General features: G+C 42.1%; 1 protein-coding gene across 2 annotated transcripts in view; it reads left to right on the plus strand.

Annotated features, from left to right (window-relative positions):
• USP38 (ubiquitin specific peptidase 38) overlaps positions 1-14,820 on the plus strand; it is a 28,086-nt gene extending 13,266 nt beyond the window's left edge. For both annotated transcript variants that reach the window (XM_084856163.1, XM_084856164.1), the window contains 2 exons: positions 670-2,023; positions 10,488-14,820. In XM_084856163.1, the coding sequence (XP_084712289.1) occupies positions 670-2,023; positions 10,488-10,649 (1,516 nt within the window). In that variant the 3' untranslated portion in view covers positions 10,650-14,820. The remainder of the gene's footprint in view (positions 1-669; positions 2,024-10,487) is intronic.
• The last annotated feature ends 11,107 nt before the right edge of the window (positions 14,821-25,927 follow it).

A 25,927-nucleotide genomic window follows, 5' to 3' on the forward strand; every position in this document is an offset into this window, starting at 1 on the left:
TTTATATGTGAAGTGTCTTGTGGACGCTATAATTCTTGCAACAATTTTGACTAAACAGAAATACCCAGAAGGGTACCAACCACAAACTTATAAGTTTCATGCCAGAGTTTTATCTAAAGTTGCAAGCTATAGTAGTAATCTGGAAAGATTGAAAACTGAATATCTGCTGTAGTCAACTGTTACTTGAAGAAAAATAACTAGGTTTCATTTGGTCTCTGGGGTTAACATGCATGTCCAAAAGCTGAAATGACAGATCTGTTCTTGCTTCCAACATACATGCCAGCTCTTGGTAATGACATCTAGAGTTCCACCCTCTTTCAGCAAGAGTGATCTTCACTTGCAGTTGCCATCTGTCTTTCCTAGAGACCCTACAAAGGATTGTCGCTGCATGCAGAAAACCTATGTCCCATCTTAAATAACTCCCAATCTTCTCACATTGTCATGTCCCCATTATGCACTGAATTAGGGGTTAGATGTAAACTACTGATGCTGGTACCAGCAAAGTCATAGGGTATAGTGGGGCCCTCATTCAAAGCCTTTCATTCCACTCTAGTCCTGTTCTAATATATAAAAAAATGGGTGTGTATATTTACTGAAATACAGTGATGTATAAAACACCAAGGAGAAATTGGTGGGGAAATCATCTGATTAGATATTTTTCTTCTTTAGGCTGCACGAAGAAGAGAGGACCTTGAAAGCTCTATCTTCATCAAAGCTTCCGGAAGATATGAATGAAGAGTCCCTAGTCCAAGATGTATCCAGCAAGACACTGCTGTTTACAAAACCGTCTTGCACAGCAAGAGAGGAGAGAACCTTGATAGAGAAAATGTTTCGAGGGAAACTGCAAACAAGCATATGCTGTTTAAACTGCAAAAGTACTTCTCACAAAGAAGAAGCCTTCACAGATCTCTCACTTGCTTTCTGTCCACCAGTATTCTTAGAAAACATTGAGCCGCCGAGTACAGAAAATTTGTCTGAAGGGAAAGATGATTGCATGGAACAAGTCAGTACTAGGGCATTCAGTCCTGTGGCAGAAACAGTATCTGATGGTCTAGCAGTTGGTGACTGCTGTGAAATGGTCACAAATGAGGGAATGTTGAAAGACGTCCCCATTGACACAAACTGTGAAAACGCTACAGATTCTTTTATGTGCAAGGCTGAAGACAGGGATAGTTTACAGAAACATATCAATGAAGCTACACCCTCAGTTACTGACCTGCTGAATTATTTTCTGGCAACTGAGGTTCTTAAAGGGGATAACAAATATTATTGTGAAAAATGTGGCTCTCTACAGAATGCGGAAAAAACTATGCAAATTGTGGAGGAGCCAGAATACCTCATTCTCACTCTCTTAAGATTTTCATATGACCCCAAGTGTCATATTAGGCGGAAAATCTTAGACAATGTGTCTCTTCCACTTGTTCTGGAGTTACCTGTCAAAAGAACTGTCTCCTCCTTAAGTCCAGTATCAGGCATGTGGTCTATGGGTGTTGAGTTCTCAGACACTGGTGAGAATCTAGCTAAAAAACTCAAGCCTTCTGGTGCTGAAGAAGTGGGTTGCCCTCAACTAGTCCCCTACGTGTTGAGTTCTGTAGTTGTGCACTCTGGCATATCTTCTGAAAGTGGGCATTATTATTCTTATGCCCGAAATGTTGCTAGTTCGGAGTCCTCATTAGGATCTTTTGATCAAGCCCAAAGTCTAACTTTAGCTTATCCACAAAGCAATTTCATGGCTGGAGAGGCTCCAGTTGCAGCTGTTGAAAAGGAACTGGATGAACATGAGGTTTCAAAGGAGTGGTTTTTATTTAATGACAGCAGAGTGACATTTACCTCATTTCAGTCAGTCCAGAAAATTACAAGCAGATTCCCCAAGGACACTGCTTATGTGCTGTTTTACAAAAAACAAAACAGTGCTAGTGCTCTCAGTGCTAAATCACCCAATGGGCTCTGGGTCAATGGAGATCCTCCTCTGCAGAAAGATCTTATGGATGCCATTACAAAAGACAATAAGCTATATTTGCAGGTAAGGTGCAGACATCCTTAATGTAAAGGAAGACAGTTGTGTAAATGCTGTAAATGTGGATTGCCTGACTAAGGCTGTAGTCCTATAGCAGTTCAGCACATTGAACTTGGTGGGGCTTACTTCTGAGCAGACAAGCATACTATTGCACTATAAGTGTATCTTGACATCTTAAAAGCTTAGGCTTAATTCAGGCACGTAGCCATAGTTACGAATCCAAATGTGATTTGAGCTTGCAAACATACAGCAGACATAACATGGTTTAGAACTACTTGATCGCTGTTTTGAGGGGAATTTGTTTGAGTGTTCTTGGTTTTTGACATGCTGAATCTAAATCTGTTTGTACCTAAGCAATACACTTTAGCTCTGTCCCTAAAATCAAGGGTGTTAGTCAAGGTGGCTGACATCTCCTTACCAGCATAAACTTGCTCTTGCAAGCATACTGATTAACTAATTTGGATGAAATTTTGAGGGCAGGCGAATACCACCCAAAACACTTATCCCAAATGTTTTTAGAAGCCTCAGCTGAAGACCACATGGCACCCATTGAAATTTATTTGGGGCAAGAATGCAAAATCTAGACAAAGATTTAATCAAAAAAATACATTTATTTCTAAAAAGATTTATATCCTGTCCTTGTAATGCATACATACAGCTCATGGTGGCATACAACACTCTGTAATCACCCTATCATAAAATATAGGACAAATACAAAAAAGCAGAGATGATAAAACATAACCTTTACATAAAATAGCATATACTTAGCAGTCAAGAGCCTGCCAGAATAATGTCTTTATCAGCTGAGAAAAGACTACCCATGAGGGGGCTATCTGTCCTCCACAAGGCAAAGTATTACTCAGTATTGGTGCAGAAACTGAGAAGGCGAAGGCCATATCTCCTGTTGCCATCAACTGTGTCTCCACTCTAGCTTGGACACAGAAGGGCCTCCCCTCCTGATCTTAGAGCAGGCAAGATGGTATGGGAGGAAACGATCCTCAGATATCCTAGATCCAGGCCATTTAGGGCTTTAAAGGTAATCACCAACACTTTGAATTGTGCCCAGAAGTAAATTGGCAACCAGTGCAGATATTGCAGGATAGGTGTAACATGGTCCCATATGTGCATGCCCACTAATATCAGTACTGCTGCATTCTGGCGCAACTTCAGCTGAAGGCACTTAAAAGGTAGTTCCATGGAGAGTTCATTGCAGTACACCAGTCTTGATGTAGTTAAGGCATGTGTTATCATAGCCAGATCTTACTTCTTAAGGAATGGATGCAGCTGGCACACCAGCATAAGGAGAGCAAAGATATTCCTGGCCACTGCTGCCACATTGCCCTCCAGAGGTAAAGCTGAATCCAGGAGCACTTCCAAACTGCAAATTTGAATTTTCAAGGGGTGTACAACCCCATCCCAAACAGGTTGAATCCCTACTCCAGAGACAACCTCTGTCCTGACCAAGAGCATATGCCTTGTCTGGATTAAGTCTCAATTAGCCCTCATCCAGCCATTAACACCTCCAGGCAGAACCCCAATAGCTTCCATGATATTAGATGAAAAAGAGAACTTGATACACTTTAAATTAAGTAGTGATCTGTCCATGACAAAGGGACCACATACCCTTCCTTGATACTGAGTTCATCCTCCCACTACTGTCCAGAACAAGAAACCCAAGTACAGAGTATGCCATGCTATGAATGGGTCCCAGTGTCATTAGGGGCAGCCTCTTGGTTGCCATGGAGAGCATGAAGTCCCAAGCCGCTCTTAATAAGGTGACCTCTGCAAGGATGTTGAAAGCGCCTATTGCCATCAGTCTGGGAGATTTCAACACCATACCTGAGACCACCCCAACTAGCTCAATTAGGTTGTTAGGCAGCAAGGTGAATAGAATAGAAACTCCATTCTGTCCTGGCCACCTATCCTTAAAAACAAGGACTCAAACGTGGTAGATTGCTGAACAGGGCACCTAGTCAAAGGATGGAATCATGGTAGAACCCAGCTGGTGTACGAAGAAGCCTGGCAAACAAAGCTGGGATCCCATGGGTACTCTTCAGAAGTCAAACAGCTGATTATTTCCTGTACCTTTTGATACAATCTAAACCAGCAAAAGAGAAGACTGGGGTTTGCTATGAGTACACCAAAAAGGGACAGAAACAAGTGAAAAGTGCATTTCAAGGAAAAAATCTTTAAACTGCTGTATCTCAGCCATTCCTTGCTTGAATGTTTAAAGGTTTGGCTGTCTTATAGCTCTTACCTCACTCTGTGCAAGATTTCACGAAGTTCAGACAAATAGTCTTGATTTTATTACTAGAATGTTTGGGCATTATCTTTGTAACAATTATGGTAGAGAATTCAGAATTCCGTAGCTTTGGAAATAACAAACAATTGAAAAAACCTACAAACAGTTTGGTTGTTCTTCGTACAGCTCCAGTTATGTACATGGTACTTTACAAAGAACAGGTATGACAGGTCCCTACTCCAGGGGGCTTACGATTTCAAATTAGATGCAGGGAAACAACAGGAAGGGGCAAATGGAGACATGGGTTAACAAGGAAAAAGTATGATTATTTCAATTACACATACTTTGACTTAGGTACAATAAAGTATGAGGACTAGGGAGATGATCCAAAGGCTTCACCAGAAAAGTTGCTTTGAGGAGGGACTTAAAGGAAATAAGGGAGGTGGTTGCATGGAGACATTCTGGGATCAGTTCCAAGCATGAAGGGCAGCAAGTGAAAATGGGTGGAGAGATTTCAGGGAGCAGGAGATGTTTGGAGGGTGGTGGAACTGGATGAGCCTAAGCCACAGGGAGGCACATGTTGGGATATAAACACAGAGAGAGAAGGAGGGGTAAGGTCATGGAGAGCTTTGAAGATAAGGACAATAAGCTTGTGCAGAATCCAAGAGCAGATGGGAAGCCAGTGCTGGGATTTAAAGAGTGGAGTAACATGGTCAAAATGATGAGAGGTGAATAATTTTGGTAGCAGAGTGCTGGATAAAGATGACTGGATGAAGGTGAAACAACTGAAGACCAGAGAGAAGATTGCAGTAGTCAAGGTAGTCAGTGACAGAGGAAGTGCTGCATTGTTGTGATGTTGTAAGGGGAGAACTGGCAACAGACTGAAGACTGGGGACGGGATAAAATAGTCAGCAAAAAGGCTTCATGCCTGATCAACAGGACAAGTGGCATCAGTGTCAATGGATACAGTGAGTGAAGAAGGAGATAAAGCTTGGGAAGAAAGATGAGAAATATGGTCTGGGATATCCTGAATTTGAGATGATATTCAAGCAGAAATATCAGAGAGGGAAGGCAAAAGATCTACTGTAAAGGGTTGGATGTTACCAGCATATAGATGGTAATGTCAACCATGAGAAGTGATGGAGCTGCTCAGGGACAAAGTATATAGAATTGTAGAGGAGCAGGTACAGAGCCCTGAGGGACTCTAATGGAGAGAAGGAAAGCCAAGGAAGCATGTCCTGATACAGGACCCTGGAAGAGCAGTCAGGCCGGTTCCCTTCCGGCCTATCTAAGGACAGAATTATAGAGGCCTAGGGCATAAAGCGGAACAAGTAGGGGAGAGTAATTAAGGTGGCAGAGATGTTAAGGAAGATGAAGACTGAGTAGAGACCTTTGGATTTTGCAGTGAAGAGATAATCAGTGACTTTCATGGGAGCAGTTTCTGTGGCATGCAGGGGTGAAAGCCAGATTGGAGTGGGTCAAAAGCAGAGTCAAAGGACAATGTAAGGACTAAGTTCAACTTATATAATAAAAAACTGCCCTGGACAAGCTGGTATTTCTGTCTTGTGATGATGATTCTTTTCTCAAGCTATGAATGTATTTTGTCACGTTTAGTATTTATCACTGATCAGGGAAAGCAACAAGTATGTTTATACCATTGCTTGTGTTTGGTTAGACCAGAGGTGGGGAAACTCTTTTCCTCCAGATGATTGATTCCAACTGTCATTGAACCTAGTCAGCATAGCCAATGGCCAGGGATTATAAGAGTTGTAGTCCCAACTTCTAGAGGATCTCTGGCTTGGCTCCTTTGATTGTAGTGTATGAACATAGCTACTCAGTGTGATTTTTCAAGACTTGTACAGTCACTTGAAGGGTTTCATGCCATGGTGATTTTGGGGGAATGAAATTGCAATCAGATGGAGGTGTTTGATGTGAGGTGCCTCCTCCTGATTTTAGCATATTCCCCCCAGATCCAACAACACATTTCACACTATTCAGGAAGATCCCCTGACAGTACAGACAAGCTTTTTGGAGGGCACTGTGTTTACAGAGGGGAGGGGAAAGCTCTGTAGCATGAGTATCCTTCTGGTTGTATGAGCATTAGATATTTAAGTATTATCTATAAAGTGCTTACAGTTTTCTAGGCACTGTATAAAGATTTAAAAACTACAGTCAGGCTTACAACCTAATAGATGTGACACAAAAGTGAAAGGAAGGTTAGGGAAAAGGAAAACAAGTGAACTTTAGTGATACTTAGCAGCAGGACTCTGGGTTTAGTATATAGACATGGTAATCATCTTACAACTTTGTCTAAAGGCTGAACAAATGGAACTATGCAAGCTGCACCTTGATGCAGATTCATAAGTGCTACCTTTTTTCAGCTGAGGTCTCAGCAGCTACACTAAAGTCATGTAAATTGCTTTCAAAATGTGAACAAACTGTGTGGGTACTGTTCCATCCAGTTCTATAAGGTAATATCAGATCCTATTCCTGTAGGTGATCCGACTATGAAAAGTCCAGAGTGTGACCCAATGTACATGTTAGGTAGGTGATATGTTGGGACAGCCCCATGGTTGTCATGGCAGCCATGAAGTCCTGAGATGCCCCAAACAAGACACCCTTGGCATTGATATCTGAAATTTAGGGCACAATCCTATGGGATTTTTTTGATTCCCCCTCCCGAAGCCTTAGACACTCTGACAACTGCAGGAGGGGGACTTTGAGATCCAATCTCCCCCACCCTCTCACAGCCACCATGGAAAGATCCAAAGCACCTGTTTTCCGAGGTCAGAAAAGCAACCTCAGATGATCTCGTAGAGGTTAAAAGGGGAGCATTCCTATGGATGGGGGGAAGAGAGGCCAGGATCCGCAGAATCCTGTGTCTTCTCCGGCCCTGCCCCTGCCAGTGCAATTCCTCTAGAGGGGCTCAGAGACCCGTCTAGAGCAAAAAAATTAAAAAGGGTGGAGAGGCAAAAAACGCCTCTGTCGCTCCTCCCTGCCTGGCAGCAGCCTACCAGGGCACGGGATGCTCAGAAGCCTCAAAGATCAGAGCCTTCTGTTTAGGGGACAGCAACCAGAAAGGGTGGCATCCTTGATATTTCCATTGAAAGTACGACAAAGATATGGTATAAAACCAGTGAGCACTACAAGGAAGCTACTTGTGCTAGAAAATAGTCTGATTTAAAGGACACAGAACTGTTGAATTACTGCAAAAATTTAGTTTTGAAGGTAGCTCTCAAGGAATGTGTTCAATGATAAAGTGACAGTTAATATTAGTAAAGCAAACATAGTTGAAAATAGAAGTGATAAGGTACAGGTCTATAAGAGTTCTCACTGTCTTTTGTAAGTGATCCTCCAGCCAAACAACACTGAATAATGGAATGTGAAGTTTTATTGTCAATGATTATGCAGTTTAAAATTAAGAGAATGTTTGGTATGATTTCTGAATCACTTGCTACATTCCCTCATGAAGGAGAATTCACTGTCATTCAAGCTTCAGTTGATGCAGATGTGGAATTCTGAATTCTCTACCACAGTTGTTTCATCAGATGATAATGCCTGAACATTCTATTAATAAAATCATGACTATTTGTCCTAACATCATAAAATCTTGCACAAAGATTCTGTACAGTGAGAGGTATCAAGTGGCTGAGTTACATCAGTTTAAATATTTTTCTCTTGAACTGCAGTTTTCACTTGTCTGTGTCCACATTTTGCATACCTGTAGTTTCTCCTTTTGCCAGTTTAGATTCTATCAAAATTTAAGCAGTTATTTGACTTTTGTAAAACGGCCATGGAATCCTATTTTGCCTCAACTGCATCTTTGGTAGAAATATTTAGCATACTGATATAAAAGCTGATATAAAAACAACTGGAAGTCATAAAGAGTTGTTCTAAGGTAATATCAGATCCTATTCCTGTAGGTGATCCGACCATGAAAAGTCCAGAGTGTGACCCAATGTACATGTTAGGTAGGTGATATGTTGGGACAGCCCCATGGTTGTAATAGCAGCCATGAAGGCCTGAGATGCCCCAAACAAGACACCCTTGGCATTGATATTGAACTTGCTCAGTACAATCATGCTTGGAGTCCCTAACACTGTCTGAGGCAACCTCCATTAGCTTAGGCAGGCAGGGCAGCCGGTCACTGGGCCAAAATTACTATGTCACTATTAAAACTGCAATATATGCATTGTTTTGTAATCGGAACGAAAGGTTCAATGGAGCTTACTTCCAGGTAAGTCTGGCACAGGATAGCATAATGCTCTATGAATAACAGTTAATTTCATAACATATTTTGCACAAATTGACTGTTCCCCAGAATAGAATACATTTGGTTGCCATTTTGTACATTTTCAGATTAGGCTTCTAAAAACCATTGGGAGAAGTGTTACGCTTAATACTAGTTGCCCTCTAAAATTAATTAAAATTGGTTAAACAGTGGCTGCAAGAGCAAGTTTATGCTGATAAGGACTTAGCCATTTTGGCTGCCTTCACTTTAGGATCCGGGTGCAGACAGATCTGGATTCAGCTGGATGAAAGAATTAAACACAAGCAAACAAATTCCCCTTAAAACTTGGGCAATCTCCCTCCCTATAACAAAAGTTGCTAATTTACCACTGAACTACAATTCAAATCCCAAGTTGCTCTCCACTCAGTTGCCTCCCCAAGGTTACCTGGGGCCTACAGTGACAGCAGAGCAGCTAAGGCATTAGTATCAAGAATTGCTATGGCTACTTTGTCCACCTGGGCCTACAGTGACAGCAGAGCAACTACTTGCTGCTGGGCAATACTTGCGGCTTGTGCTCTATGAACATGCTATTGATAAGTCTCTTTTTTTAACTCTTCGTACCATGGGTGTGGGAGCATAGTTCAGTAGCGGAGCACATGCTTTGCATGCAGAAGGTCTCAGGTTTCAGTGCCTGAAACTCTGGAAAGCTGCTGCTGTTCAGTAAACAGTACTGAGCTAGAAGGACCAATGGTCTGACTTGGTATAAGGCAGCTCCCTATTGCAAAAGCAGGGAAAGTCTGGGGCAGTGTTTCTGACAGATTAGCAAGTTTTATAAAATTCATTATGGTGTTTATGGAAAGTGAGGAGGGGTGTGTGTGTGTGTGTGTGTGTGTGTGTGTGTATACTGATGATGAAAAACGAAATGGGCCATTCCAATCCAATGCTGTTGGTAGCACAAAGTTTATAGCATCTTACTCAATGGATGGAGCAATCCTATGGTCGCTAGTTAGCCATAGGATATGTGGGTTTCCGGGGACTGACCTTGGAGCCCGTGATCTGAGCTTGGTTCCCAGAAAACTGGCCTCCCCCCGCCCCCCCGTGCTGCCTCGCAGGCAGGTCGGAATGGCTCCACGCTTGGAAGAGGAGTGCGGAGTGGCAAAACCGTGCATTCCAGAGGGCAGGGAAGGTGGAAATGTCAGTATGACACATCCTATGCGTTGTCTGGCACCCGCGTTCCCCGCTCTGCCTTCCCATGGCTAGACAGCCGAAATCGGCTGTGTAGCCGCAAATGCCGGGTGGCTGAAGCACGGAGGGGACAATCCCCTCCACACGTCTCCTGCCTTGCATTGGATAGGCGGTTGCCTCCGAGTTTGGAGACAGCCACCTATCCCCATAGGATTGCGCCCTTAGGTATCAATAGGACTGAAAACATGCTTCAGTAAGATTGCCAAAGGACTAGACAGAGTTGCTGCAACACTAGCACTTAATAATCCCTAGTAGTTTATTAAACAGAGTGCTGGCCTACTCCCTAAAACGGCTATTGCAAAAATGGGAATGTTTTAGTATGGGACTTGGAATGTATTGTGGCTTTCATCATCAGGCCAAGTTATGCAAAATATAACTGTACAGGCCTTATTTCTTGAAGTTGTTCTACAGCCTTCAGGATCTTGTCAGGATTGTGAGAATCCCAGCTTACACTTCTTAAAGTTTCTAGTACTCATATCTGCACAGAGAAGTTTGAATAAGTGATTGACATTTGGGTGTCCTCGTACTAGAAAAAAAGTAGTTTTTTTCTGCTTGTAGTGTTAGAAAACATCTGTCCCATTTTTGGTGCTTTTTGGATTCATAGCTGAACATTCGGTAGCGCCGTTTGCTGAATAGAATTGGTATAGCTATGTTAAATGTGAAATCCTCACCCATTCTTTTGAAACTAGCGTACCTGTTCATAATCAAATTTCTTAAAACTGGTGTGTGAGACTTTTTATCTTCTATTTCAGGAGCAAGAGCTTAGTGCTCGAACACAGGCTCTCCAAGCAGCTGCAGCCTCATGTTCCTTTCGGCCAAATGGATTTGATGACAATGACCCCCCAGGAAGCTGTGGACCAACTGGTGGAGGTGGTGGGGGAGGATTTAGTACTATCGGCAGACTAGTGTTTTGAGGACGAGAGCAGCAGATGCATTGGTTCCCTAAACAGCTCCTACTACTGCTTAGGACTGTTATCACTGAACTGTATTAAATAATGTACCAAGCTTTTTTCAAGATGTGATCTTTGTTCTAAAGGGAACTTTTGTTTTTTATTTGAAATAAATAAGTGCATCATGGAGAAATCTACCTCTTAAATTCAGTTGTTTTTATGGAAAGATATTCTTGGCCAAAAGAGGAGTTAGAAAAATTTTATGACACTAGATTAATCTAATAAAAGCACTTACAAGATGTAATTCCAGATCCCTTGATGAAGGACTGCTTATTCTTTGAAAAAGAGATTGTTATTCAACCCCAGCAGTGTGTGTGGTGGGTTTAATTTTTTCATAAATCTGTAAATCCTTAAAGGCACTAGATATGGTAACCATAAAATAATTGAAAATCCAACAATCCTGTTAACAATGTAATCCAGGATAACAAATATTCTAATTCAATATATTTGCATTACAGGTACATATGTAAAGAAGTCACTTTAATGTGCTTGTTAAATCACTTTTCTAAATGTGCATGGTCTTGTAGGAACAAAGTTTTTAAGTATATAAAAAAAGCAAAGTTTGTAGTATTTCTAATTGCTTTAAGGATTTTAAAATTATTTCAGGGAGTACATCTGCTGTGTTTTGAAGGAAGAGACTCTGTATGTGCCTTGTTGTACTGTAACAAAGTACAAAACTTTTTGAGGCTGCAGAAAAGTGTAGAACATGAGATGTTAATTTCTTGTTTAATATGAACTTCATGAATTTTTGAAAAGTGTTAGCTTCTCCTGAAGTAAAGTCTGTTGGTTCTAAAAATACACTAGTTGCTCATAATTTTAAGATCTAAAATGGACTCAAAAGTTTATTTAGTAAATATTAACATCACTGTGTTTGTGGAACACTTTAAAAAAAGCTGGTTCTGAAATGTTATCCATCTTGCTTAGATGAAACCTTTTCTTGGGCAAGAAGCCTCTCTAAAGGTAAGTTAAATATACAATAGCTGGAATGATTCTAACCATGCTTCAGTGTATATAATTTGGATTTGAGTAATATTTCATCGATGAGGCCAATAGACAAGGGAGATGTTCAGGAATTTCAGGTGCTGCATTGAAGTGTGTGTCCGCAAAAGGCTGCCCTTAAACAATTCATAAAATGAAAGTATGTGCTTCTGTTCCATTATTGTGGGGTATTTATGGGGGTATTCATGGAAGATAGAAATTCCAACTTAATGACATTTTAAAGAACAATGGTAAAATTCATCTTCACTGATCGCAGCGAGATGAGCATGCTCACCTGTGTTCTACAGGGGTGGGGAACCTTTTTTGGCCTGAGGGCTCAATTGGCTCTAGGCAAGCATGTCACTGCTGGCCTGTGCCCCCTCAGTGTGATTGCCCAGACCTTGTTCACACACACACTCACACAAGGAGTGGGGAATCACAGCCTTGAGGAGGGTATCTTTAGTCTTTCCCTCCTTAAATGCCCCCACCCCTTGCAGGTAGGCTTTTTAAAAGCCTCTGTGGTCACCAGTTGAGGCTTTTTAAAAGCCTATATGCAGCGTGCTTTGGAGGCAGGGAGCAGGAGAAATCTCTTCCTTCGTATCAGCTGAGCTGCTGATCAGAAATAAGCGATTTTGGTCTGAGGGGAAGGGGCCTGGGGAGAATCTGGTGGGCCGGATGGGCTCCACAGACCAGAGGTTCACCATCCCTGGTGTACTGGCTTATGCCTGCCATTTGCTTTAATAACAAAACTGATGGTCAGAATCCTGTTTTTCTTCCTACAAGGGGACTGGTGGATCATTAGTAAATCTCCCTCTATGGTCATGAAAGATAAGCAGGAGCAAAGGCAGCGTTAGCATAGGTTAATAAGGAGGCAGAAACCTCATCTAACCATCTGAGACGAATGTGCATCCTATAGGCTTAGCAGCTTTGGCCCTTCCTTTACAACTCTGTGTACCCTCTTCTTCTGGTTTATTATTTATGGTGGGAAAGAAGCAATGCGTAGCGCCTGCTGGATCAGACCAAAGGCCTATCTGATCCAGCATCTTTTTTGCATGGCGGCCAATCAGGTGCCCCAGGGAAACCAACCAGCAGGACATGAGGGCAAGTTAGATACTAACCTTCACTACTACACCAAATATAATCAACAAATTTTTAGAAACTAGTTTGAGAGGAAAAGGCTAAAAACGTCGATGAATTTTGTTAAGTGCAAACTGAGCAAAGATTAGCATGTACCATACGAAACTAATAATGAAATGCATGCAGATTTGTGTGCTCTGTTTCTCCCTTTTGGCAGATTCCATGATCGGCTGACAGTATTGGCATCATGAAAGAGGTTTCAGTGTTCTTCACTTGGAGTGCTTTCCTCTGCTGGCAGTTGTATTATATGTGCTTTCCATAGCAAATTTTTATATCCTGAAAATACAAAAAACACCACTGGCAAAAGAAACAGCACCTTTAATAGTTCCTTGCAGTTACAGCTTTACCCATAACTACCGTCACCTTAAAAGAGAGGTCACAAAACTAATTGCAGGTACCAAAAAAAAGTCATTTCAAGCTTGCTGTAGCCTCCCATTAAAATGGTGCTGAGCCAGCATCAATACTATGGTACAGGAGCTGTTTTATGAATTCAGGCTGAATGTTTTAAAAAGAAGGCACTCTTAAGCTTCCCATTTATTGCAGTCCAGTTCTGCTGTGGCCTTAGATGAATGTTGCAACTGTTCCCTGAGACAATAGCCTTCAGCAGCAAGATTAACACTCATAACTTGCATTTATCCCCAACCAACCACGTGGGACCCCCTTGAAGGTCTTTCCTGTATGGCAGGCTCTTCTCATGGTGTTCTTTACATTTCTGTCAGCTTTTCTCCTTCTCTCTACTTTCTCCCCATGCCCTGCCCAATCTGTATCCTTTCTTCTCCCACAACCTACCAAGTTCAGGCTGTAGCCAAGTTCTGAGTCAAAACCCACCAAGCTGAAGACCAATGCTATAGCTACGGTTTGCCCCCGTGATGCTGTAATGTGTACAGTGTTCCCTTATGTGTTTGTCCCACAGCTATTTTTCTCCTATACTAATGCTTTTCTTGGCACTATTTTCACTATTGTGTGCATTTTTGTGCACACTTTTTCCCTGATGTGCAGATTTTTTTTGAGTGGAAAACTAGTGCTACAGTTGGGGAAATGCGGATTTCAATGAGCAACAGTGTTCCAATTCGCTCATTGATTAAGCAGGTGTGGATGTGGCAAATCTGCATAAGAATTAGGACAGAACAAATGTGTCATCCATCCCTAGTGCTAAGGCGAGACCATGGCTGGAGTCAGACGTGGGCCCTGCCAGGAGCCCTGGCAGCTGTCCAAGGATGCTTCATGGTGATGCTGGGCATGTATTCATTTCCTGTTACCCTTGTCTCCTCTATTCCCACTCTGTCGTCACTATTTTGGGAATTTAGACAATATATTTCTCAGGGCAAGGATCTACATCTTGTACTCATTACTCTGTAAAGTGGGTGGGCAAGTTGTGGCCCTTTAGATGTTTTGGCCTACAACTCCCATCAGCCCTACCCAGCATTGCCAATGGTTAGGGATCATGAGAGTTATAGGCCAAAACATCTGGACGGTCAGAAGTTTCCCACCCCACTGTAAAGTGTCATGCACATTAATAGTGCCGTAAAATAACCTTTCTTTGAAATATTTACTTTAAAACCATCTTTTTGACAAAAGGCATTCCAAGCAGTTTAATATAAAAATATTAAACATCAGAAAGTGCAAATCATATGCTATTGTCAGATAATACAAATAAAACCAGCAATTAAAAATAATACCAGAAAACCAGCTCCACAAGCCATACCAGATGCAATTCTAAGAAAAAGCAAAACCCGTACAGCAAATTAAGATTAACACCAAATCAACAGACTTTGCATGGCAAAGATTAATAAAGAAGGCACCAGGCAGGTCCCCTTTGAGAGGGAGTTCCATAATTGGGGCGCTACCAGTGAAAAGGCTTCTTCAGTATCACACCTATCCCCAGTAGGCAAATGCACCTGGAATAGGGGCTGAAGCTCCAAGGATCTCCACTCCTCAGTAATGTGATGTGCCTGTAAGTAAATCAGAGGATTATGCCTATTCGAAAGGGTACAGGTGGCTTAGGGTAGCTTGCCAGCTTAAAAATATAGAAGATATTAAAAGAAATTAACCAAATGCTGCAGCTGCCTAACTGGCTGTGCTCCTGTGCCTTGAACAGCTGCATAACAAGCACATTTCAGCAGATGAACCTTTCTTCATAATCAGGTTTGCAGGCAGCTGGCGAAACGCTGAATGTCACTTACTGTGCAGCTAATCAGCACATGAGCCCTGACAGAAACATGTTGGCTACCCTCTTTATGTGAGATTCCTTACATGTTCTGGCATTCATAGAAGCTTATCGATGAAGGGAGTTCAGACAAAGTACAGCAAGGATCGTACTTTCATATGAGCGTAGGGGCATTGCTCCCAACCACATGGGAAGCCAGGCTGGGCTGCACAGTCCCATGGGCCTCTTGATGCATTCTGTGAGCGGGTGGTGGGGGTCATCTGAACTTGCCTAACATAATCATCAGATTTACAGATCAATTAAAATAACTTTTATGTTCAAATAAAGTTTTACACCCCCAATCTGCATGCATTTGTGTGGTGAATTGCTCATGGGGAATTAACATTTACTAACTGGAAAGCTCTTAAACAGAAGTTTAAAATAGGAATGTAGGTTAACAGAAAGAGTCTCCCTCTTTGTCCCAATCACTTTCTGCCTCTTCAATCTTAGTTTTCAGATGTCCTAAAACCATTTGTGCTGATTAGGATCCAGATGATCATGGTTGCAGATGAGTGCCTGCCTTTAGGGTAGAAAGGCAACACAAAAATCTAAATAATAAAATACATAATAGATTGTTCCAGGGGAACTGGTAGCCCTATCAATTGGCAGAGAAGGGATGACCCTTCCATCCTTCTGCTGGCCCCCAGCAGGCTAGTAAGAAAACACTATAGGCTGGTAACTTTTGTTACTTATTTACAAAGCTGAATCTGGATAAGCTAGTGTTTCTAGAAATGTGATTAAGAGTCAGTGGAAGTATTCTTGACTTTTGGTGTGTGTTCATTTTAATTCACAGTTCCTGTCATGTATGTTATATTTAATTGCTGCCTTCGAGTTGCATGTCTCATTAACCAATATTTCATGATCATCAAAGACAAAGTGTTTCATAAACCTGCCCTGTCCTCACCAATGCTAAGGAATAGCACTGGACAGAAATAATAAGTCTCTCTGTTTACTTTGAATCCCCATTAGCTCCTGTTGACTCTTAATGAATACTAAGCTGTTTTATACAGGCTCTGTGGTTATTTGAGTCTAGCTGGAGCCCAGACTGTACCATTCCCTGACATACCGATCTTCTGAGTTTAAATCAACATAAGTTTCACAAATGTTCACTTTTGGCTGGAAATGTTCAACGAACCCAGGTTTGAACATTTAAGTGAACATCTGATTTACAAGGGAACATCCTGTTCTAAAATCAAATTTGTTCTTTTCTTTTGGCAGTGGACTCCAAGACTGAGGAAGAGTTCTGCATAGTTTGAAAGCTTGCATCCTGTATTTTATAGTCTAGTTGGCCCAATCTTGACTTATTGACCCAGGTCACACTTAATGAGTAACGATGGGTTAATTAATTAACTCATGGTTGGTCGGGGCCATGAACTGCCTCCCGCCTGCCTGCTGCTTCCGCGTTGCATCTGGTTTAGCAAAGAACCCAAGAATGCCCCATTCCTGGGTTGGGAACTGTGATGTCCAAACCCAGCACTTTGGGTTGTTCAGGGACAAACAGCTCACAATTTTAACCCGTGGTTTGTTGAGTTAAAAATTCTGGATTGTTTGTGCTTCAACAACCCAGAGTGCTAGGTTCTCCCATCATGCTGAACAACCCAGGGATGGGGTATTCCTGGATTGTTTGCTAAGCTGGATGCAAAGGGGAAGCAGCAAGCAGGCGGGAGGCAGTGTGCCCCAACAACCCATGAGTTGTCATTATGTGCAAACTGAGTCATTGTAAGCTGGGAGTATCGAAGTTGCATAAAAAATAAATCTGGTTGTAGACCTACTTTTGACATGCAATCAACAGTAGGGGCAGCCATTTAAAAATGCAGCCCCATCATGGCTGCTCCATGTGACAAACTGTTCGTACATTTAGCTTCACACATTGAGTTCAAGTCATGTTGTGATTTCAAACCACAAGGTTATGATGAAAAAAGTGCATGTCTTCTTCCATCGTGATGGGCAGGTCACCCCCTCTAAATTTTCTGTATTTGCTCTCTTGTCACTTTCTGCATCAACTTCAAGCCCTGAAATCCTTAGAATTCAGGCACTGCAGCCCTTAACATTCCCGCTTTTCCTTATTTCACAGTGGTATCTCTACTGCACACCAGCTTTCTTGCTGGGAGTGGTCTCTTAGGTACAACAGACCAAGCCATTCATCCTCCTGATATCTTTGGTGTGGAGTGAATGAATAGTTTGGACTGATGAACGGGGAACAGACCTCCTTTTTCTTTTGAGAATGGTTCAAAATTTGGGGGGTCACCAATAGAAGTATTCAACTTACTGGAGGAGGAGGAGGAGGGGATACATTGCTGTACATCAGAAACGGCACATTATATTGCATTTTTAGAAGGCTTTTTACAATCTATTTTTAAAATTCTACTGAGTTTTAAATTAAAAAACAACAACCGTACAGCACTAGCAAAGAAAACATTCCAGTCTAAATTTGGAGTATTTCTTTAGGGAAGTGCTCAGGCAGAATGTTCCATTCTGCCTTGAACTAGTGAGCTGGATGCCAAGTTAAACAGTTCAGCCAATATCTCCTACACTGTAGCTGAAATGTACTTGAGGCCCAGATTTTGTGTTAAATTAGAGGTACTATTTTTTGAAGATCAACTTCCCACGAATCTACATTTTATTTATTTATTGCTATGGGAAATCCATATGTAATGAACTTTCACAATACTGTGTGCACTGGGCCGTTACAGCTGGTCCAACACTTCAAGACAGCCCCCCAAAGCAACCAGCAGTGTACGGAAAAGTAGGTCTCTAGCTCTTTTGCTTGCGGAGTTACAAGGAGAAGTGCTTACGGAGAATTCTGCCGAATCACTCTGTTAGAAATGAACTTTCTCCCACCTTCTAATGAGTGTAAAGGTGCCAGAATAACTGGCAAGCTCTATAACCTTATTTACTTGTATTACTAATTTTAAAAATAAAATTCAAACATAATCTTAAACATTAAACTACACTGTATGTATGTTCTGCAATTATTCCCCACCACATATTGCTCCCTCACCACAGTATGTTGGCTGTGGACCTGAAGGCAACCTTTGCACAGGGCAGCCAACCTCAGGGCAATTTCTGAGATTCATCTCCCCAGCACTGCATCTGCTGCCTTCAAAGTTCCTTCACCCATACCTGTTTTCCTCCTTTCTGCAGAGTTCACTGCAGGGTTTATGGAAGGGGTGGCCAACTTGTAGGCCAAAATATCTGGAGGGCCACAACTCCCATTATCCCTCACCATTGGCTATGCTGGCTAGGGCTGATGGAAGTTGCAGGCCCAAACATCTGGAGGCCCACAAGTTGTCCACTCCTGGTTTACAGCATCTGCTTTTCTCTAGTACCCATTTTGCTTCAATCTACCTTTCGCCCCACCCCATCCCGATGTCTGAGAATCAATTCATGCATTTCTTTATGAAGTGATAAAGTCTGCTTGATCACCACCACTGATCTCATCACCACCATTTTCAGGCAAAGAACCATTTTGGACGAAAGGATGACTGAAAAACCAAACAGGGAGGAGCTGTAAAATTCACAGCCACTGCTGATGAGCCCCATTTGACCAGTTCACACAACATGCCATTTAGAGGCCATTTGTAGACAGTGTAAAAGGTTCCATTCACTGGAATGGGCTGATTCTGATTGGGGCTGTATTCCCAAGTCTATTTGAATGGGATTGCCTCCTGAGGGCCGAAACAGATGTTCCTTTAATCTGTATCTAGCAACTACATCATTTTTCACTTATTTTAGAGCAAGCACAGTGGGCCCTAGCATGGGGTGGGGAAGCATTTAAGATCTGTATTGGGGAACCCGCCTAGCTGCTAGATATGGATTTAAAATAATGTCTGTTTTGGCCCTGAATGATACAGAAATTGGAAATCTGTTTTTCATATTTAATCTTAGTATCAGAGCTCTGATAAGCCTTTTAGAGAAGTCTTGGTTTAACTTCATGATCTTGGTCTACAGAGATTAATTCAAAGAACCATTTGGCTGAAATCAGCCCTTACAGTTAATGGTTCCCAGGATGGACCAGACATTTTGCTTCCTGAGGCAAAAGACAAGATGGCACCTCCACCCATTTCACATACAGAAGCTGACTAGACTGAGTTGACTCTTCCTTCAACACTTATGATGGGACAGTGTCCTCTACTGAACCTGAGGACGGCAGACTAGTGTATGAGATGCAGGGCTAGCTGTGTGGCACACAGCTTTGTCCTCCAACACCTTGCTGCCCCACCCCCAGGCATCTGCTGCCTGAGGCAATGACCTCATTCTGCCTAACGGTCGGGCCAGCCCCATTCAGTTGTTGGAAAACTGACAAATTTCAGTGTGTGTGTGTGTGTGTGTATGTTTAAAGAAATATCAAATACGATGGTATTCTTTAAATTCTTTTTCTTTTCCAATATGAAAAAGAAACTTTTCTTTAATATGGCAGCCTTTTATCTGGTGAGTCTTAATAAGAATTTTCTTGGATGCTTTTTTTTGTTTTATTTTCCATGGTCCAGGCTTTGTTCAGACATCAATTTATAGCCTTTTGATAAATTGCAAGGGGTGGGGGTGTTTGATCATGCTCTTGCAATGTCTGAGTGTGGGTGATGTGTAATAAAATGACTGGCCTTAATCTCATCAATGATATTTAGAAGTGGCTGTGGATTGAATTTACAGTTGACCTAATAGGCAATTTTACTTAGCAGTCTAGGGATTTTTTTTTTCTTGTCTTGGAACATTAGACCACATCCTGAAAGATGCTGAGCACTTCCAAAACTGCAGCAAGTTGCATATTCCCAGATCAAAGCCTGGCATCTGGTATGAAACTGAATATCACAGGGTACTTTAATATGAATTAAGATCCAGGTGTAAAAGGCTTTGAAACTAAGTGCTGATGGTTTCAAAATATCTGCTTACACAAATCTTGTTGATCTCTGCAGTTGAATACCGAGCATGAGAATGAATGCAGCTTGTGAGCCACCAATATCTCCAGCTAGAAACTAGATGGTGCTGTAGTGCCAGCTGTTTTTCAGTTCTCCAAAGATTGCTGAAAGGGACAGAGAACCTTTCCCTCCTGCTGATCAGAATGGTGCTGGGACCCAGTTTTTTCTTGAGGTTTTCACTGGAGTGAAGGAGGCAAGCTGTTTCAAAACTGTAAAGTGGCTTCCCTGGCTCAAGTGACAGTGGAGCTGTGAAAAGATTAAAGAACCCTCGAGTTTCACTGGAGGTTTTCTTGCTCACATGTAAATAACCTCTTTGGACCATGGTCATCTACAGTCTCCTTCAGCCTATTTCTTCCTATTGCTACAGCACACAGGGATGAGCTCCCAGTGTAGAATTGTTTTTGTTTCTGCTTTCAGTTGGTCCTGGTAAGACTAAAAAAAAAAGGGGGGGGAGGCTGAAGGCAAAAGGAGGCAGGGTCAAAAATACCACCATATTTATCTTAAAGATCTTACTGCCAATAATGAAGCCTTAGGAGTGGCATTTCAACCATCTAGGTTGAAGGGGGATAAAATTGCCCAAAAGCTGGGAAACCACCAAATGATTGGTGGTTGGTGGAAAGGGGGTGGGGCCATCTGGGGAATCTGAGGTTCCCCACCCCTGCCTTAGATGCCACCATTTGTTGCCTTATTAATTCATCCCAAAACAAAAATCATGCCAGGCATCTGGCCTCCCACAGAAGCTGGGAAAGCACCAAATGATTGGCGGTTGGGAGAAAAGGGGTGGAGCCATCTGGGGACTCCAGGCAGGCTGGATTTAGCTTGTGAGCCTGACATTCAACACCCCTGTGTTAGGGAAACAAAATGCTTGGATTGTACCTTGTGAATTCACCCTGAATTAATGTGCCGCCTGTAAGTTCAGACTATTAATCTTTATGGATATAAGAGAGGAAGCTGCTAAAATGCTGAAGACCCATTCTTGGCATTCTCAAACTTTAATCATGAAATTATTAATTATTATGGGGGGGGGGAATCCCAAAAAATGCACTGCATTCTAGTGTGCACAAGCTACATGTGAACAGATGCTTTATATGAGCGTGTCCTACCTATGTGATGCATCAGTCTCTTCTTTTTGCAGCTCACATAAGTGCATGGCTGGGATGATGTTGCATATGATTATATGCACAAAGATGCCTGTTCATACAAAAGGTTCTATGTCAGTGTGAGGAGCACATGAACCTGAGGTTTGCTCTGGTGTTTCACCTCAGGTAGATCCAGTGTGGCAAGGCACAGTATGAACTGGTTGTCCATGTAAACAGAATGAGGTTAGAGTTGAGTTATGTTGCCAAGTAAGTTTTGTCTGACCACACTTGAAACAGAAGACTAGACAACTGCAAGCTTTACTTAATATTAACAGGCATGTTCTTGTTACAAGTAAAACAGGGAAAGTAAGTAGACAAAAGTGAAACCAAAACCAGCATCCACACTCCCTACATGCATTAACCATTTAGTGGCTTTTTGACCAGTAATTTTCTTTACATACAGTGGGTTTTAACTAATGGTTGTTGGTTATTCCAACAAATTAAAGGGTGAAATTGGCAAGAATGGTTTCCCAGTCCTTCCCTGCCTAGGAATACAGACTCATCCGAGAGCACCTGAGCTTCCCTGCTCTTTTTGGCCAGAGGCTGCTATCAGCCGCTACAAAAGAAAGCAGGATGAGGTTGCTGGCAGATGGGAGAGGAAGATGGGATATCAGTGTGAATAGCGACCTCTGCTCTGCATCACTGGAGGCATGATATGTGGACAAGAAGTTCTCCTATGCCAACAGTGTATCTTCTTAGGGAGTTTCTCACACATTTGGTTTGGTCCTAAAGTATTGAACTGGAAATCTCTGGCACAATTACAGCAAAGAAAGCAGGATGTTGATGAGACTGGCGGCTAAACTAAGGCCCATGAAAGCACCAGAAAACATAGCTAATGCTCAGATGAATCACACTTTCAGCATTTTAGAAAGGTGTAGGATCTTGCAGATATGAAGAGGAAGGAGAGTTCACCTTGCAATTCATCCCTGGACTTCATATTTGATTTTAGGCTTTGCCATGTGTGCTTTTAAAATTGCAGGTCCATGCCAGAGAGTAGTCCCATTAAAGAACATGGGGCTTCTCCCATTAGCCCTCCCTTGTTCAGTGCTTCTTTGCTAAACCCAAAGGGTCTGTGGGTAAATAAAAAGGAGGTTATTTATTGTTGTGCAAGTTTAAAGCATGACTCCTGCCATGCAGGCTAGATGATCCATATTGCTCATGCAACAGGTTGGAGATTTCCCTAATACAAACATAACATTTTAAATTAATTACAAAAGAAGTAATAGCCATTAAGACCAGTAATCTGGTAATATGCATTAAGATCAGTAATGCATAAACCAAGGACAAATACACCAACCTTTCCAATACATTGAGGCATTAGCAAACATGCACCCAATAGGAACTTCCCCCCAAAATGCCAGGTGCAGGAAATTGCAACCAGGTTTCTTACAACCTGCAGCAACTGATTTCTCCCAAGCCACTCTCTCATTCTGGTGCAGTTCTTAGGGATCTAGCAGAGACAAGTATATGGAGGTGGGTGGGTGATGATTAGTCTCTTCCCATATGTTCTGGATGTTTCTGTTGCTCTTATACATCTGCTTCTCTTCAAAATTTCCATGCATATATTCCTTAAATGCCATATATATTTCTTCTTAACATCTGTGAGCCTGTAGACCCAGTAATTACATTCAAGCAAAGCGTCTCCTCCTGGAGAAACATATTGTCTGAACTGGCCAATCACAGATGTAGCTGGCCAAAACTTCTTCCACCACAAGGATGTTTTTTTCTAGCTACTCCAAACCTGGAAACTGCTCTCCTTTGGGTTGGGCAACTTGTGGCCCTCCAGATGTTCTGGCTTAGAACTCCCAACAGCCCTAGCCAACATAGCCAATGGTGAGGCATGGTGCGAGTTGTAGGCCAAAACATCTGGAGGGCCACAAGTTCCCCAACCCTGTGGTTAGCTGTTGGACTAGGACTGGGATGTTCTAGAATCACAATCTCGGCTCAGGCTTGAACCCCCACTAGGTGATCTCAAGGCAGTCACTGTCTCTCAACCTTCCTGCCTTAAAGGGTTGGTGTGTGGATCAAAGGATAGCAGAGTATCACATACAGCTCCTAGGAGAAAGGATGAAATAAAAGAAGCACTGACAACTGAGTGAGAGACAAACAATGGAATATCCAGATCTTGTTTAATATGAAGCATTATTGTTTCATTTTTATCTGACGTAGCTATGTAAATCTGCTTAACTAAAGAACAAAGAATTCCATATTTGCCACATACTGGTTCAGGAGCCAGGAGAACTGCTATCTCCAAAAGGAAGAGATGGAGACTGGGGTCATTATTTTTGTCACCATTTTTTGTCTGTACTGAGCAAAAATGGTTTCAAAACCTTCTCATGTTCTTTTGGGTTATTCTCAGCTTTGGCTGAGTGATAAAAGATTCCTTTATTCAGAGTAGGTAAAATGAAGTTACCATCTTGTCAACACCCCCCACCCACAAAAGTAGATCCCAGGGGGGTGTTTGCAGAACTTCCTTTCATGGATTTGTTCTAGAAGCTCATAAAGCGCATATTTCAAAATCTACCTGGGGACAGTGGGAGTATCTCTGTACATCTTTTTTCCTGGGGTATGATATAGCGTGTCTATGGCTGCTATTCTATTCACATTTTCTTGGGAGTAGGTCCCATTAAAATAAATGGGACTTACTTTGGAGGAGATGTATACAGGTTGCGTTGTAAATGTCTTGTATTGCTGCTGAGTGGGCACATGAGTAATTGCCAAGTTTACTATTTCAGTAGGAAATGGGGATGGAGTCTACTAATAGTGTTTCTTTTCCTTAGACATTCATATATTTAAGACCAATCCAAATAAATTAATGTTTCCTGATTCATGTTCTAAGGCATCTGTTTTCAATTTTAAAAAAATCAGTCTGAACAAATTTGCTTTCCAGTCTTCATAGTAATAACTTGTGGTTAGATGATAGTGAAATTAATAACACACACATACACAAACTTTAATCTACATCCACAGAAGTGACGGGATTAAGGCAGCCCCAGGTTGGCTCAGCTTTCATGTGCTTCCCAATTGCAAAGTATTTGGGCTTTGATTTGGGATCTAAGGCTGCAGTCCTATACACACTTTCCTGAGAGGAAGCCCTACTGTGTTTGATGGGGCTTTTTGCTAAATAAGTATGCATAGGATTACACTGCAAGGGTCATGGATGTACTTCAAATAAGTTCCCCATGTATGGGTGGTGTAAATATTGTTGTGTGCACAGTGGTGGTAAGCTGAAAATATCTAGCAGACTAGAGCATTTTAAAACATTTCTGGGGCATCTGATTCCCATTCAGTGCTTTTAAAATTCCATCTATTTAGCTTGTTCTGAATAGGTCATTTTTTGTCGATAGAACCTAGCTGAATGGTTTTGCATCACACTTCTGTTTGCATTTCATTGTGCTTACACATTGTTAATGTGCATTAATATTGTAGGATTTTGCTACTTCATCTCTGTTTAATCAGTTAACATACTGAACACAGATTAAGATGGAGAAGGTTGCAAATATGTACATGCACACACACGCACACGCACGCACACGCATGCACACGCACGCACACGCACGCGCGCACGCGCAACTTTTATAGAAGGCATTTCCTAGTGTTTTAGGGATAAATTGTGTATGTATGTCTGTCTCTCTCTATGTCAGTCTGTCTGTCGGTCTGTCTGTCTGTCTGTCTATCTCCATGCTACAGTAACTTAGGCTGTGATTACTTCATCAAAGATACACTTGCAATTCCACTTAATCATAGATACTCTTGCTACAAAAGTCTGCAATCCTGTCTTATTAGGGAGTAAGTTCCACTGAACACCCTAGGACTTATTTTGGAGTAAACACTTATACGATTGTGCTGTCAACCTTTCCCATTTTACCCTGGAGGAACAGGGAGGTGAGCCAAAGAAGTGGGGAGGGAGCTGAATTTCACATAGTAGTTTGAAATAAGCAGCCATATTTCTTGCTGCAAATTGCTTTATTCGTAAGATACTGCTGCCATATAACCAATTTCCCTTCTTCTTTCCCTTCCTCCCTTCTCCTGAATGTCCCTGGGTTTATCAGGAAACACAAAGGCCATGAGAAACTTGGGATAAGGATATTTGAAGGACCACCTCCTTCTGCAAGAATCTGCTCATCAATTACATTCATCCTTGGAGGCCCTGCTCTGCATCGCCAAGAAAGGTATGGTTGTCTGGAACATGTGACAGAGCCTTTTTGGTGGTGACACCCAGATTGTAGAACTCCCTCCAAAGGGAGGTTAGATTGTTGTTGTTTATTCGGTCAGTCGCTTCCGACTCTTCATGACTTCATGGACCAGCCCACACCAGAGCTTCCTATCGGCCGTCACCACCCCCAGCTCCCCCAAGGTCGAGTCTGTCACCTCCAGAATATCATCTATCCATCTTGCCCTTGGTCGGCCCCTCTTCCTTTTGCCTTCACTTTCCCTAGCATCAGCATCTTCTCCAGGGTATCCTGTCTTCTCATGATGTGGCCAAAGTACTTCCGTTTTGCCTTTAATATCATTCCCTCAAGTGAGCAGTCTGGCTTTCTTTCCTGGAGTATGGACTGGTTTGATCTTCTTGCAGTCCAAGGCACTCTCAGAATTTTCCTCCAGCACCACAGTTCAAAAGCATCTATCTTCCTTCACTCAGCCTTCCTTATGGTCCAGCTCTCACAGCCATAGGTTACTACGGGGAATAGCATTGCTTGAACTATGCGGACCTTTGTTGTCAGTGTGATGTCTCTGCTCTTCACTATTTATCAAGATTTGTCATTGCTCTCCTCCCAAGAAGTAATCGTCTTCTGATTTTCTGGCTGCAGTCAGCGTCTGCAGTAATCTTTGCGCCTAGAAAGACAAAGTCTGTCACTACCTCCA

This window comes from Heloderma suspectum, chromosome 5 (genome assembly GCF_057233095.1).
Source record: "Heloderma suspectum isolate Gila_16-S chromosome 5, 16-S_ref, whole genome shotgun sequence".
Classification (NCBI taxonomy): domain Eukaryota; kingdom Metazoa; phylum Chordata; class Lepidosauria; order Squamata; family Helodermatidae; genus Heloderma; species Heloderma suspectum.